The sequence below is a fragment of the Neofelis nebulosa genome, chromosome 13, assembly GCF_028018385.1.
Source record: "Neofelis nebulosa isolate mNeoNeb1 chromosome 13, mNeoNeb1.pri, whole genome shotgun sequence".
Taxonomy (NCBI): Eukaryota; Metazoa; Chordata; class Mammalia; order Carnivora; family Felidae; genus Neofelis; species Neofelis nebulosa.
Window position 1 is genome coordinate 34252780 of NC_080794.1, and position 15505 is coordinate 34268284.

The window sequence follows — 15505 nt, forward strand, 5'->3', positions numbered from 1 at the left end:
ATTAAAAAAAAAAAAAAGAAAGTGGTCCAGTTTCACTCTTTTACATGTCGTTGTCCAGTTTTCCCAACACCGTTTGTTGAAGAGATTGTCTTTTTCCAGTATTGCCAAATTAAAAAACTTTTGAGAATCAAGATTATTTTTTTTTAATTTTTTAAACGTTTATTTATTTTTGAGACAGAGAGAGACAGAGCATGAACGGGGGAGGGGCAGAGAGAGAGGGAGACACAGAATCCGAAGCAGGTTCCAGGCTCTGAGCCATCAGCCCAGAGCCCCACGCGGGGCTCGAACTCACGTTCCGCGAGATCGTGACCTGAGTTGAAGTCGGAGGCTTAACCGACTGAGCCACCCACGAGCCCCAAGATTATTTTCTTTAGGGTAGAAACTGTGTGTGGGATGCATGTGTATCTGTGTATATGCATGTGTGTTTGAGGAGAGTATATATATATTTTTTTCCCTACAGCACTGCCTAAGGTAAATTAGTAAGCAGGGCAGCTATAGCAGACGAAATTAGTTATATCTTTAGGAAGTTAAATCAACACAGTTCCAGGACCCACATATGTGTAAATAAATCTCTTTTCTAGAGAGATGATTGGAAGAAGACAGGAATTCTTGCTTTGTTATTAAGGAAGAATAAGGTGAGGTAGCTGTAAGGAAAGTGGGAAACTGCTTAAACATTTATTCCTTGATAATGAGTTCTGGAAAGAATTTCACGTCCTTTTCTTCTCCTTGAGTAGACATTTCATATTACTGTCTAGTTCCTCATATATTGTTCAACCTTTCAGTTTCTATGAAAATATCAAATCAGACCCCTTTTCTTTCTTTTTTTTAATATATATATTTTTAAGTTTATTTAATTTTTGAGAGAGACAGAGACAGCGTGAGCAAGGGAGAGGCAGAGAAAGAGGGAGGGAGAGAGAATTCCAAGCAGGATCTGCGCTGTCCGCACAGAGCCTGACTCGGAGCTTGAACTCATGAAACCGTGAGATCATGGCCTGAGCCTAAACCAAGAGTCAGACGCTTAACTGACTGAGCCACCCAGGTGCCCCCAGACACCTTTTGGATAGGATCAGATTGACTAATGTTGTTCAGTGAGATGTTAAGACTCAGATACCAGAGTGGCTGTAAATATCATCTACATGCTGATGTCTCCCAAATTTGTTTTTCCAGAGGAAATCTCTTTTCCAAATTCAAAATTATCCCAGACTTGGCCAATGGGAGTGATCTATACTTTTTTTCTGACAGGCACATAGAGTTTCCAATGTCTTCCTGTTGTGAAACACAGTGAAAACTATTGTATTTCCACAAAAACAATCCCACCTTCAGGACCTTTGCACTTGTTCTTTCCTACACATAAAATCCCCCCCAGCTCCCTCCCTTATCTTTTTCGGACCTACTCTATGAGCTTACTGCTGTATTTAAAATTGCAGCATTGGGGCGCCTGGGTGGCTCAGTCGGTTAAGCGGCTGACTTTGGCTCAGGTCACGATCTCGTGGTCCGTGAGTTCGAGCCCCATGTCAGGCTCTGTGCTGACAGTTTAGAGCCTGGAGCCTGTTTCAGATTCTGTGTCTCCCTCTCTTTGACCTTCCCCTGTTCATGCTCTGTCTCTCTCTGTCTCAAAAATAAATAAACGTTAAAAAAATTTTTTTAAATTGCAGCTTTCCTCATCACTTCCTGTCCCCTTGCCTGTTTTTCTCCCACTCCCTCTATGACCATCTGATGCACTATATATATTTTGCTTATTTGACTTCTTCATTTTCGGCCCCAACCCCACTCCATGATGGAATGCAAGCTTCACAAGGACAGAGGTTTCATTTTGCTCACTGCTGCTTCCCTAGATTTAGAACTGTGACTGGCACATAGTATAGGTTCAACTAACATTCACGGAATGAAGAGAATGAGGGTTACCATAGATATTTTTCTACATCTTTGTGTGATTTTCCCATTTCAATACTTAAAATTTTTTTAATGTTTATTTATTTTGAGAGAGAGAGAGAGAGAGAGAGAGAGAGCAAGCTCATGGGGGAGGGGCAGAAGGAGAGGGAGAGAGAGAAAATCCCAAGCAGGCGCCACACTGTCAGTGTAGAGCCCTATGCAGAGCTTGAACTCACAAACCTTGAGATCATGACTCTGAGATCAGAACCATGAGATCATGTCTGTGAGATGAGCCAAAATCAAGAGTCAGACGTTTAACAGACTGAGGCACCCAGGTCCCCATTTCAATAGTTTTTATTTTTATTATTTTGAAAAATTTTTAAGAGATAGAGACAGAGTGCGAGCAGGGTAGAGGCAGAGAGAGAGGGAGACACAGAATACAAAGCAGGCTCCAGGCTCTGAACTGTCACCACAGAGCCCTAAGCAGAGCTTGAACTCATGAATGGCTAGATCATGACCTGAGACAAAGTTGGCTGCTTATAGGACTGAGCCACCCAGGGGTGCCTCAATACTTTTTAAAGATAGTCATTTCAGTTAACTGACAAATGCCAGGATATTGCTATTTCATGATAATCTTTTCCCCTTTGTTCTTCTTTTTCAAATGTTCTTTCTTCTTTGTTCTTTACAGAGATTAAGTTATGAGTCAAACTCTCCCAACATTCTTTTCATCTAAGTCCTAGGAGATTGTTTTTGACAAGGTATTAATAATTAGGTTTTTCAACTTTTTTTTTTTTTTTTTTTGGGACAGAGAGAGACAGAGCATGAACGGGGGAGGGGCAGAGAGAGAGGGAGACACAGAATCGGAAACAGGCTCCAGGCTCCGAGCCATCAGCCCAGAGCCTGCGCGGGGCTCAAACTCACGGACCGCGAGATCGTGACCTGGCTGAAGTCGGACGCTTAACCGACTGCGCCACCCAGGCGCCCCAATAATTAGGTTTTTTTAGACATTGAAAAGAGTCCGTTTTTGAAGATAAGATTTATTTTATTTTTTTAAAAAAAATTTTTAACGTTTATTTATTTTTGAGACAGAGAGAGAGAGAGAGAGCATGAACAGGGGAGGGTCAGAGAGAGAGGGAGACACAGAATCCAAAACAGCCTCCAGGCTCTGAGCTGTCAGCACAGAGCTCGACGCGGGGCTCGAACTCACGGACCGCGAGATCATGACCTGAGCCGAAGTCGGCCGCTTAACCGACTGAGCCACCCAGGCTCCTAAGATAAGATTTATTTTAAAAGCCACATTTTAAATTTCCTCCAACTAACGTATTTATCTGACTGTAGCACTGAAAACACTGTAGTGTTCATTTGCTCTGCTTGCCAACCCAGAATGTGTGTTCTTCCTGGGCAAGAGGCAATTTTTATTCATCTCTGTATACCTATATCCTGGCTGAAGAATAAATTTGAATGAATCAATCAGTGAGAAAGGTTGAAAGTTTAGGAATCTATCTCAAAAGAACAATCTGGTTATGCTTATTAAAGCAAGTATAATAAGAATACAAATTATGTGCAGAATGGGGGTAGAATGGTGTTGAAGGCAATGACAGAATGAATCTTTCTCTTCGGTTGAAGTTTGACCTGGGAGGAAAGATAGTTCCATGAACAGCATTTTCCTTACCACAGTGAGCCCATGAAAGCTCTGGATTTCCTTGTCTGTGTAATGACTGACTGCTGGAAGAAGCAACAGCCATCAAACATTTAGGGAGAAATTCCAATGCCCCATTGAGTCTTAATTTTGGCATAATGCCACTTGGTTATTCTTTTTAATGCTAAAAACTTACTTCTTCCGATGTCTTCAATTTTTCATCCATAAAGTGAATATGACCACCCTCAACATACAAGGCCAGATAGCTAACAAAAAATGTTATGACATCTGCAGACATCAAGTGTTGAGTCAAGGAAACACAACCGTCCTCTGGCCTCTCTTTAGTGTTGAGGGCAGTTTACCATTGTCTGCAACCCAGATATTGCTCAATTGTGTCATCTTTGATCTGGCACTCCCTTGATCTCTCTATAAACATTCAATTTAGAAACCCTAAAATTTTTCTCTCAGCCCAAGAACTCCTCCGAAAAAAGATAATGACAAGAAAACCTTAACACCTCTCTCCCTATCCAATACTCTCCTTTGACATCTCACACACACACACACACACACACACACACACACACACACACACACACACCACACAAGGTGTTATGAGAGAGGAGGGCTAAGGGGAGGGGTAAGGGTCGAGAGGGGAGTCCAGCTCCAGTTTGGGGAAATCCAGCTCGCGTTTTGACTCTCGCTCAGCGGTGCAGGGTCCAGCAAAGGCAGAGCCCCTGCTTCACTCCCAGAGGTCTGTCCTGGGGAGACACTACTGCTCCGGGGGGCTGACCTGGCGGGGAGTGGCAGCGCAATCCGCTCCCGCACTGCTTTGTGCGCGCAGCCGCCGGCCCCTCGGCTCCCGGGTCTGCCCCCTGGGACAACCCCCTGCCCCGCCCCAGTCATGCAACTCTACCTGCTTCTCCTCTGTGGACCTTTGGGAAGCTGCCGCCCACCCCAGGGTCTCGGGCCCTGACCCTGCCAGGCAGCCGGTAGGTGTCCGCCCGGGGCCCGCTCGCGCCCCTCGTGCCCGCCGAGACTCTGGGCTCTCAAGTTGTGGGGACCAGCGCGAGTTGGAAAGTTTACCCGAGGGCTGGTGCGGGCTTGGAGCCTGGGGCACGCGCGCTGCCCTCGGAGCCGGCGCCGGCCAGTGGTGAGTTGGGGCTGGGGCAGAGGGCAGGGTTGCAGGGACCCTCACACCGAGGCCGGAAGGGGGTGCGAGGGGCGGTACTCGGCTAGGGCTGGGTCGGGGCCGGAGCTCGGCGTCCGCGGGTCCTCCGGGTCCGCTAGGGTGGGCCCACTCCCCGCGGCGACCCCCTGCCCCGAGCCGCTTGGGGCGCTTTTGTTGCGGGTGGTAAACAATGCTCCCGGCCGGAGGACGCGGCCGCCGGCCCCGGAGGCCCAGCTGCGGCGCTGGACGAGGGGAGCGGGGCGGGGGCGCCGCGGGCTCGGACCCCGGGCGCCGCCGCAAACCGGGCTTGGGGGAGGGCAAGTGTGCCTGCGGGGATCCCTGAAAGTGCCGGAGATTGATGCGCCTCGTAGGAGAGTCGCAGGTCTGGCTCCTTAAGGTGAGAAGGCAGAGTTAGGGCAAGTTGCGGGTGAGGAGCCCGTCCTGGCGCACAATCAAGCGCACCCCCAAACAGGGTTTCTCCCTCCCCCATGCTTGTGTAGGGGACAGATTTCTTTGGGAAACTGTTGGCACTTCCCTCCCTGAGCATTTCGGGGAAGGAACTTCATAGATGAAACTTTAGAGTCTGACCCGAGGTGACCTGGAGTTACAGCGATCCGGGAAGTAGGGAATAGGGAGTAGAATTAGTGTTCTGTCAAAATGGCTTTTGAAAACCTCTTTTGGGCGCCACCGGGTTGCGGAGCGCGCTGGCGTTGCGGTCTGGTCAGTCCCACCCGCAGGGTCCGGGGAGCTGGCCCCCGGGGTGGGAGGTGCGCAGAGCTGGGTGCCTCCGACCAGCGGTGCCGTCCGGGAGGGGCCGAGTCCCGGCCAGGGCCGCAGGCACTTCACGTGTCGTGAGGGGACGGGGCTGGATCTCTCTCCCTCTCCCCCTCTCCTCTCTTCCTCCCTTCCCGGCCCTGCTTCTCACCCACACCCTCAACTGATAGGGCTTCTGGAAGGGCTACTTGCAGTCCGTATAGTTCCACTAAAAGTGGTCAGGAGGTTACCCACCCGCCCCAGTAGCCTTCCACGTGAATGGGGAACCCAAATTGCGCATTTCTGACCCAATAAAAATGAATATATCACCAAGAACAAAAATTGCTTGGATTAGGAGTCTTTCCCCCGCCCCCAACTCGTCATTTTCCCAAATTAACCATTTTGCATAGGTTACCCCTGTGCCACTTCTCCCCGGTTCCACTCTCGGGCACCAAATGAGCTGCACAATACGTAATGGTATAATAGCTTATGAAGAGATAAAGGTTAAGTGCTTCGAGACTTAAGCGAGTTAAAGATAAGGTGCACGGTCTAGTGTCCGCCGGGTGCGCTGCGCACCGCACCGGGATGAGTTGAAGGGCGGCGCTGTAGGGTAGCAGCCTCAGGTCTGCCCTGAACGAAATGTGCTCACCTTCCCTTCTCCTCCCCCTCCGACGATATATAGTAAAATAAAGACGATGGTTTCTTAAGGCCCAAGATGCCAAATATATATGCATCTATACATGTATTTGGGGCTTGTTAACCAGTTAGGGCAAGAATTATTTAGAGCAGATCAGGAATGTATGACTACAATTAAACAAGGGTGGTGCACCAGATAGGTGCATAGATAAGGAGATGCTTGGAGATTAGTCCGTATTATTTCCAAGAACTGAAAGACTTCGGCACTGTGATTTTGGGCGTGTTTCCTGATTTTACCAGTTTTGAGTTACACTTCCCTCCCCAAGTAAGGGATCTTAAATAGGTTGGTTGTCAGCCTCTGACAGTGTTTAAAGCCAGGTTATGATTTCGGTTAAACTTCAGAATCAAGATATTCTGGAGTTATTAGCACACCCCGTCCCTTTCTCTTTGCACAGATTAGTAGCTCAGATTTACAACTCTGCGACCATCACTTACCATTATAATGAGAATTAACTATGGCACTCAGCTCTGGTTTTCCAGAATTGATGGGTCTGAGGTTTGGATCACCACTGTTTCTGCTCTTTGTTTCTCTTCCCTCTCCAATCTTCTTTATCTGGTTTGTCCATCCCCTCCCCCACTCTCTCTTTGCATCTATTTTTCTTTCCCTGCACAATTAAATTTCTTTTTTCTCTCCCCTAGGTTTTTTTACCTTTAGTCTTCAGCGTTTTGATCCCAGTTATCTTTTTTACATTCTAGCTTTATTACTACAAAAGTCTTCCCCTTAAGTTTTTCGCCCACTCCCCCTTCCCCTTTAGACATTTTCTTCCTTCTTATGCTTTTTACTATTCCCAGTGTGTTTTATACTTTTCTTGTTTTTGGAAGAATCCTTCCATCTCCATTTTAACTTCTCCCTTCCCTTTTCTGTGGCTCTCTTAGGCCTTTTTTTTTCTTGCTCTCTGCAGGGCAGCAGGGGTGTTTTACATATGGAAGGAGCCTTTGACTAAATCTGCTGGCATTCTAGTGAGTTTCCTTGAACAGCCTTTCCTTGTGCAGAGGGCTCTCACACTTCCTGTGGTAGAAGACTATCTAGGAACTGCAAGCCGCCCGCCCACCTCCTCTTCCTTTAGATGTAGAACTTAGTTGCTGGAGGAAACTAAGTCAGGTGGTACCTTTTAAAAGAAATGTTGTAAGTCTTGTATTTCTCAGTCAAGTGCAGTAGCCTTTAAATTCTAAGGAGCTGAATGGAGCGACTCTGAAATCAGAGCTTCTTTTGCCTCCAGCCATATGAATGCAAATACTCACCACTTTTTTGGCCACTGCTGGTAGTGGGAAGGGTTGCAATATAATTTTAAATTGACTTGCGGGCTGGATGGTTACATCAGTTCAGCCACTTCCTGCCCAAGGGACTTTGGGAGATCCAGAAGAAGGAGGAGGGATGGAGGTGGGAGAAGATTTTCTGACATGGTGCTGTTGTCAATATTGTCCTTTACAGACAACTGACATAGTTCATGAAGTCACTTTTTATTTTCTAGACCAGGGAATTACTTCAGTAATTATAAAAAAGGCCCTCTGTAGGGAAAGATTGAGTACTTAGTAAGCTCAAATAATATTGAGGAAAATACCTGATCCTATTTGTTCACCAGTTTGGTTAGGTTAAGTTTAAATTGTGAATAATTAGTCAATCCTTAGACAGTCAAATATTTATTGCCTGCTCCTGCCACTTCTTCCCTCTGTCTTTAACCTTATACTCTCTACTTTAGGTTGGCATCATGTCTTTTCATGTTTCAAATTATGTGTTGGCCTCTTGAATCTCCTACTGCTCTAGTCCTCTACATCAGAAGGATATTTTAGTAAAAAGAATTTTTATTTGTGGTGCCCTGTGGTGAAAAGATTTGTTAACTAATGTTTTATATCTCACAATTGTTGGGAGTTTTGTTTGCTTGTTTCTTTTTGTTTTCTCTTCCAGGAAAATAAGAACCCACAGAATAGTATCAATTGCAAATAATTAGGACCTATGATCTGTATTTAATAACAGAGACACTATTCTCTTATTTTCTGCTCTGATCGTGTTATCCTATATCTATCTCTGTAGCACTCAGAACTCTTCAATATATTCTAGGGTAGAATAAAATTGATTTTGAGAAATATTGAAACGTCAATTTTCATCAGAAATGAAAAATGGAAGTGGAATTAGTTTTTGGTTGTAAATATACCTTTTTGTAGGACTTAAGTACTCTATAATAAATAAAAGTAACAAAAAAGGGGGAAATGGAGTATTTAATAATGTGTATAGGTTAACAAGGAAAATAGTTTTCAGGAGATCTGTGGGGATAACTTCATATTTAAATAGGAACCTATTTAATAGAATGGACTGCATTGTTCCCCCCCCCCCCCCCCCCCAACACACACACACAAATTTCAAAAAAAGCTTGTTGCCTCTCCTCCCAGAGTTCAGCCCTGGGGATAACTTAGTTTATCACAAAAGGTCACATTTCATCATTGGAGCCTTGGGTGATAAAATTAGGATCTTGTGGGAGCCCTTATTTTGTTTCTGATTGTCTATTTCTTTGGCTGGGTGGTACCCAGTGGTTTCTCCCCTGCAGTTGGGTTTTTCAGGGGTCATTGGCCTCTTTCACGATCTCATAAAAAGGCTGTTACCATTTAAAGAGACCACATCTTCCCAATCCATGTTGCTCATACCTTTTCCATTTCCTTGGCAGGCTCTTTTTCAGGAGATAAGGTTTGAATGGTAAACATTATCTTAATTACAAGGCTGAATTTCTAAAGCACTTTAATTTAAAAATATAAAAGAATATATGAGGCTGAGATCAATTTATAAACTACTTTCAAAGGCAGATCCCATGACACCTTCTGGTATATCCAGATTACTTGCCTACATAACGTGAATTTTAATTTTCGTGGCCTATTGCAATACCTAGATTATATGCTCCTAATAATTTTTAGAAATGCAATCTTGATACAAGAGATAAAGCAAGCTTATACTGATATTGTTGAATTTCTAAAGAATGGAAAGAATTGCTTTTTGCTATCTGAAAAAACATCCTTATAAAGACTGCTGACTTTCTGGAGATTAGAATTGGAATGTCTTTTGTTTTCTAAAAATACTGGTACAAAAAGCAATGGTCTTTGGAGAAAATATCTAACAGTTTTTCACAGCCAAAAAATTAGTGCAAGCCAAAACCCTTTTTTTTTTTTTAAAGGGGGAAAGCAGTAAGCTTAGATACCAAGAACTCCAGTATTCTCCAGTCTAGTGTTTGTATTTAGCACACATTTATCAAACTTATTTTTCTTGTAGTTAGTATTATCACTGCCCATTTAAAAAGTCTATCTTGAGGTGGGGACGGGGCACTTGCCTGAGGGCTCAGTTGGCCAAGCGTCCATCCTTAGCTGAGGTCATGATATCTCAGTTTGTGAGTTCAAGCCCCAAGCCCCTCATGGACTCTGCACTGATGGCTTTGAGACTGCATTGGACTCTCTGTCTTCCTCTCTCTCTCTCTCTCTCTCTCTCTCTCTCCCGCTCATGCTCACTCAATGTCTGTCTCTCAAAAATAAATAAATAAACATTAAAAAATAAAATAATTAAAAAGTCTGTCTTGGGGGAAAAACTAAGTAAAAAATCAAAAATCTGTCTTGGGGTGCCTGGCTGGCTCACTTGGTGGAGGTTCTGACTCTTGATCTCAAGGTTGTGAGTCTGAGCCCCACACTGGGTGTAGAGATTTCTTAAAAATAAAATCTTAAAGAAAAAAAAAGAAACAAAAAGGCTATCATTATTTCTTTTTAAAGTTTACTTATTTATTTTGAGAGATAGAAAGTGCAGGAGGGGCACAGAGAGAAAAATATCTTAATTTTTTTTTTTTAATGTTTATTTATTTTTGAAACAGAGAGAGACAGAGCATGAATGGGGGAGGGTCAGAGAGAGAGGGAGACCCAGAATCTGAAGCAGGCTCCAGGCTCTGAGCTGTCAGCACAGAGCCCGACATGGGGCTCAGGCCCACAAACCATGAGATCATGACCTGAGCCAAAGTCGGCCGCTTAACCAACTGAGCCACCCAGGCGCCCCGAGAAAAATATCCTAAAGGCACAATGCTTTGACTTTAACTCAATGAGTGCTCTGGGGTCTTTTATTGCAGTGTGTAGCTTACTATGTGTTAGGTGATAATAGAAACAAAAGAACTAAATCTTGTTTTGCAGTGTATGGCAGACTGGGTTAAACTGATTCTATAATGATAACCATTTAGCTTATCTCTCTGTTTTTGTTTTTTGGAGTTATAAGCAGCCTTTATTTTTTTAAGTTCCCATTTATTATTAAACACCTAAGTATATGCCAGCACTATGCTAAGTTTTACACAGCTCATCTCATTTTATTCTCATGGTAACCCAGTGAGGTCAGTACTATTATGCTTCCTATTCTATTACACATGAGGAAACTGAGGTATAGAGAGACTGAAGAATTTATCAGAATCACGTGGCTAGTAATGTTTCTGAGCTGGAAACTGAACCCAAGTCTGCCTATTTCCAAAGTCCTTCCCCTACCTTCCCCGCTCCCTCCTCAACCTCACATAAGCTTTTCCTGTAGGAGCCCAATGATACCTCAAAACGACCTCAGTTCAGATGTAGAAACCTTGATTCAGTTAAATAGGATGTGGAAGGAACTAGCAGGTGATCACAAATTCAAACTCGCAGCTTTCTGATGGGGCACATCTCTCTAGCCACTAAACCCACCAGTGTGTCCCAGGATTACCTGGATCAGATCAGTGCAACAAAAACAAATGCACAACTTGAGAATGATAGAGGGCTGTCAAGTTTTTACTTGGCCAAGTAATAACATTATAAAATAAATCTATCCCTACCTTTTCAAAAAAATAAAGGACTTTTACTTTTCTAAAAGAAAGGACATTTTAATGAGAGAAAACAGGGAGGCATTTCAGAATAAGGAAGAGTTGTCTAAAATGAATAAGTTCAACTTTATGGAAAAACTTTATACTGCCCTTTTTGCCCCTGATTTTGCCACAGACTGTTGATCACTTGGTTGCAGACCAAGTTTTTGGTAACTATTCTCCTACAACATATTTTCTTACAAATCCAACAACGTGTTAACCGTTAAAGAATCCTCACCAACCCAGCTGTCCCACTCTTGATTCTGTGATCTTTAGGGAATAGACTGATACATCTTGTATGGTGAGCTTCATTCTTGCTCATAGTTTGGTCTTATTTTGGGTTAGGGTAAGCAATCAAAGGAGACCAAAAGACAGTGGTAGCTCTTAGTCCCCTTTCATTTTCTCCTTTTTCTTGCTTACCTTTCAAATAATAGTTGCTTGCCTAGTATGCTTTACTGTTCTAATTATCTCATTTTCTCTTTATTTCCAATTTCCTTGCCTAGGCATTCATCATGAGACTTTTGGGATCCTTGGTAGAAGGGATTTAGAACCAGCAGTCTTTGGATTAAGTCGGGTGAAAGAGAAAAGAGGGACCTCATTTCTGGGTGTGGGCAGTGCCCACCACAATGCCTTCCTTATACATAGTAGGTACTCAACAGATATTTGTTGGACCCGTGAGTCTTATCTGTAACCTAATCTGTCAATACTAACTCCTCTAAGATTTTATGCCATTTTTGTGTGCATGTGTAAAGCTTAAAATTTGTAGATTATTAATTGGAATGTGGTATTAATATTACTAGATCTCCGAGTAGAGTTTCTTGAATTATATAAACTTCTTCCTCTGGTTTTACCAGATGATACCTCATCTTGTGTGGTGATATGCTGAGGAAAGATTAATGGATAATTTAAGTATCCAAAATTTGTAAAGATTGGGATTTGATCTTTAAACTACATGTACCTACAACAACTGTGGTTTCTAATGTAGAATAACCCACATGCTTACCCTGTTCGTAGAACTTCATCAGCTAAATCAGTTGTCACAGTAATTAAAGGAGCTTTATTTGTGAATCTGGGGTTTAAAGGATATGTTAGTATCTTTTGTGTTTATTATATTTTTCTTTTGCAGTAAACATTCTCATTCCCAATTTTGATTAATAATTGTTAGTGTTTTATTTCAAATGGGAGAATACATAGGAAAAAGACTCACTTCCAATGTTTTTTTTTTGTTATTTCAGACCAAAATTTTGTGGGCTGAACTCAACCATGGTACATTCAGATTCTCCTCAGAGGCGAGACTTTCCAAAGGACCAATGACTCTGTTCCTTGTGCCCTTTCATTTATTCCTACTCTGTAGCTATGTCTCGATCCCGCCATGCAAGGCCTTCCAGACTAATCAGGAGGGAAGATCTAAACAGAAAGAAAAGCAGCCAACTGAAGAAGACATCTAAGCTAGCCAATAAAAATGTGGCATCAGTCAAGACTGTGAGCCCTGGAAAAGGAGTAAAGCAATTAATTCAAGAAAGAGATGTTAAGAAAAAAATAGAACCCAAAACACCTATGCCAGTCAGAAGCCTTCTGACAAGAGCTGGAGCGGCACGAATGAATTTGGATAGGACTGAGGTTCTTTTTCAGAACCCAGAATCCTTAACTTGCAATGGGTTTACAATGGCTCTCCGAAGTACCTCTCTTAGCAGACGACTCTCCCAACCTCCAGTGATCATAGCCAAACCTAAGAAAATTCCACCTGCTAAGCATTTAGAAAAGCAACATGAATGTGATTGTAATGTAGTTACTGACAAAGGAGTGAAACACTCAGAAAATGATTCAATTCCAACCCAAGTTCCCCTAATTGCTCCTGATACAGAGAATCTAATTGGTGTACAAAATGCATCTTTAATTGAAGGTGAGAGCCAAGAGACAACCCAGTCTTGGTCCCAAAAGGTGGAGGATACCAAAATAAATATCTCCACTCACAGTGGTCCTGCAGTAGAGATCCCTTCTGGGTCATTGGAAGGGACACATGGTGGTGAAGGACTATTCTCTAAAGAGACATTGACTGATACAAGTGATTCACCTAGAATGTTTGCTCAGGACACTCTGTGTGCTCCTTTGCTCCAAAGAGCAGCCCTCAAGGTTACTTACGAAGGAAACTCCAGCATTCAGTTAGAAGATTTGGGTTCACGAGTAGAATCTCTTAAGCTATCTGATTCTTACCTGGATCCTATCAAAAGTGAACATGATTGCTACCCCACCTCCAGCTTTAATAAGGTTATACCTGAATTGGACCTTAGAAACTGTTTGTCCATTGGTGGGTCAATATATCCTACCTCATTAATAAAACTCCTCTTGGCAAGCTCTGAACAAGAAACGCTTGGTGCTAAACCAGATAATCAAGAGGTACTCAAAGCTACCCCAGATCAACAGGCAATTCCTGATACCACCCCTGTCCTAGGACAGGCTTTTAGTGCTGTCCCACATCAATGGGAAGTCCCTGGTGCTAACCCAGTACACAGAGAGGCTCTGGATGAAACCCCAGCCCCACCAGAGTTTCCTGGTGCTATTCCAGTCCAAGGAGAGGTCTTTGGTGCTATCCTAGACCAACAAATCCTTGGGATGGGTGGCGGTACTGCCTCAGACCCACCTATCTTTGTTCCTGCTCCGCTAAACCCAATTGCTACCTATAGTGTTCTCCCAGAATGGCCTGAGCCCCAGAGCACTGTTTCATATGGGCTTGAGGTCCAGGGAGCAATGCAGATTTTGCCTTTGGGCTCAGGTCACACTCCTCAGCCATCATTAAACTCTGAGATAAGTTCGGTACCTCCTGTGATGACTATTAGCAATATAGAAAATCAGAAGCAGGTTCATATAAGCTTTCTGCCAGCTAACACTCAGGCGTTCACCTTAGCCCCTGAGAGAGGACTCTTCCATGCTTCACAGGGCATTACCCAACTCTCCCAGGCTGGTCCCAGCAAATTGGAAGGAGGGAGCTCCCAGATCAGCGTGACCAGCATGGTTGACATCAATACCACAGTGGTATCTAGGCCAGGTTCAATTGCCAGGGCCACCCCTTCCTCCTATACAACTTTGCTACCTACTTTGGAAAAGAAGAAACGAAAGCGGTGTGGGGTGTGTGGGCCCTGCCAGCAGAAGACCAATTGTGGTGAATGTACTTACTGTAAGAACAGAAAGAATAGCCATCAGATCTGTAAGAAGAGGAAATGTGAGGAACTGAAAAAGAAACCATCCGTCATTGTGCCTTCGGAGGTAAGTAAACGTCCCAGGGGCTGGGAGACGTCTGTAAGACTTTCATAGAGTGATTTGTGCAGAACACTTTACTTTGATAAAATGTTGTATTATCTATAAGAATGTATGGATCTACCTGAAATATGTCTTGTGCAGTGATACATTAGCTTATTTTTAGAATTTGTCTCAAAAAACTAGAACATAAAATTTTACATTAAAGGATTTGATGAGACAGAGCAGTGACATGAAACATGGTTTTGCAAAGATTTCCACTTTGCCTTATTTTGGCTAGTTGTGTGTCTTTTTTTGGAAGTTACAGGTTTAACTTAAATTTAAATTAACAGTGGAACATTCATTAACTCCCTTGCAGCTTGAGGAACCAGAGGAGTTAAACTTCTTTTCTTTTGAAAGAATAAAATGGTCGGTATCGTTAATTTTGAAAATTTGCCTTGAAGGTGAAACAACAATAAAGCTTTCATCGCACCTTTTGGTAGGTGATTTCCACTTGCTCTACATATCTCATGTGGTTAGGATTAAATGGTCACCAGAAGTTAAAAAGAATTTGTAAACTCTAAAGTGGTACATAAACCTTAGTTCTCATTATTACAGTTGATGAACCTAAGGTACTAAAAGTATTGGTTGACTTAGACTTTATTTAAAGGTTTTTATGGAACTTGGTTAATACTTAAACTTGCTTTTCAGACCTTTAAAACACATGCCAACTTGGTGTTTTATGATTTTTAGATCACTCACTTGAAGTTATGCTTATTTTGTGTCTGCTGTGAATAAAGGTATAGTAGAAGAGATTAATTTTAAAGAATTGTGAACTTAAATTTAAGTTAGTCTTTTCTATTTCATTCTTATCTATCCAAAATGCTGACTTTCTATTTGACCCATTGCAAACAAGAGATCAGACATTTAACTAATCATATATTGATGGGCATTTAAGGTGTTTCTTTAAATTAAAAAAATTTTTTTAAATTAATTAATTAATATTTTAATTTACATCCAACTTAGCATATAGCACAACAATGATTTCAGGAGTAGATTCCAGTGATTCGTCCCCCATGTATAACACCCAGTGCTCATCCCAACAAGTATCTTCCTTAATGTCCCTTACCCATTTAGCCCACTCCCCCTCCAACAACCCTCTGTTTGTTCTCTATATTTAAGAGTCTCTTATGTTTTGTCCTCTTCCTTGTTTGTATATTATTTTTGCTTTCCTTCAAAATTTTTAATGTTTATTTTGAGATAGAGAGCGAGAGTGAGCAGGGGAGAGGCAGAGAGAGAGAGAGG

At 42.8% G+C, this 15505-nt stretch overlaps 1 protein-coding gene across 4 annotated transcripts in view; it reads left to right on the forward strand.

The window, feature by feature from the left end:
• The first annotated feature begins 4268 nt into the window (after positions 1-4268).
• TET1 (tet methylcytosine dioxygenase 1) overlaps positions 4269-15505 on the forward strand; it is a 135820-nt gene continuing 124583 nt past the window's right edge. For 3 of the 4 annotated variants that reach the window (XM_058696521.1, XM_058696523.1, XM_058696524.1), the window contains exons 1-2: positions 4269-4661; positions 12202-14230. In XM_058696521.1, coding sequence (XP_058552504.1) covers positions 12323-14230 — 1908 coding nt within the window. In that variant the 5' untranslated portion in view covers positions 4269-4661; positions 12202-12322. Of the gene's footprint in view, positions 4662-11491; positions 11611-12201; positions 14231-15505 lie in introns of those variants that run through there. The other variant, XM_058696522.1, reaches the window with a different exon arrangement.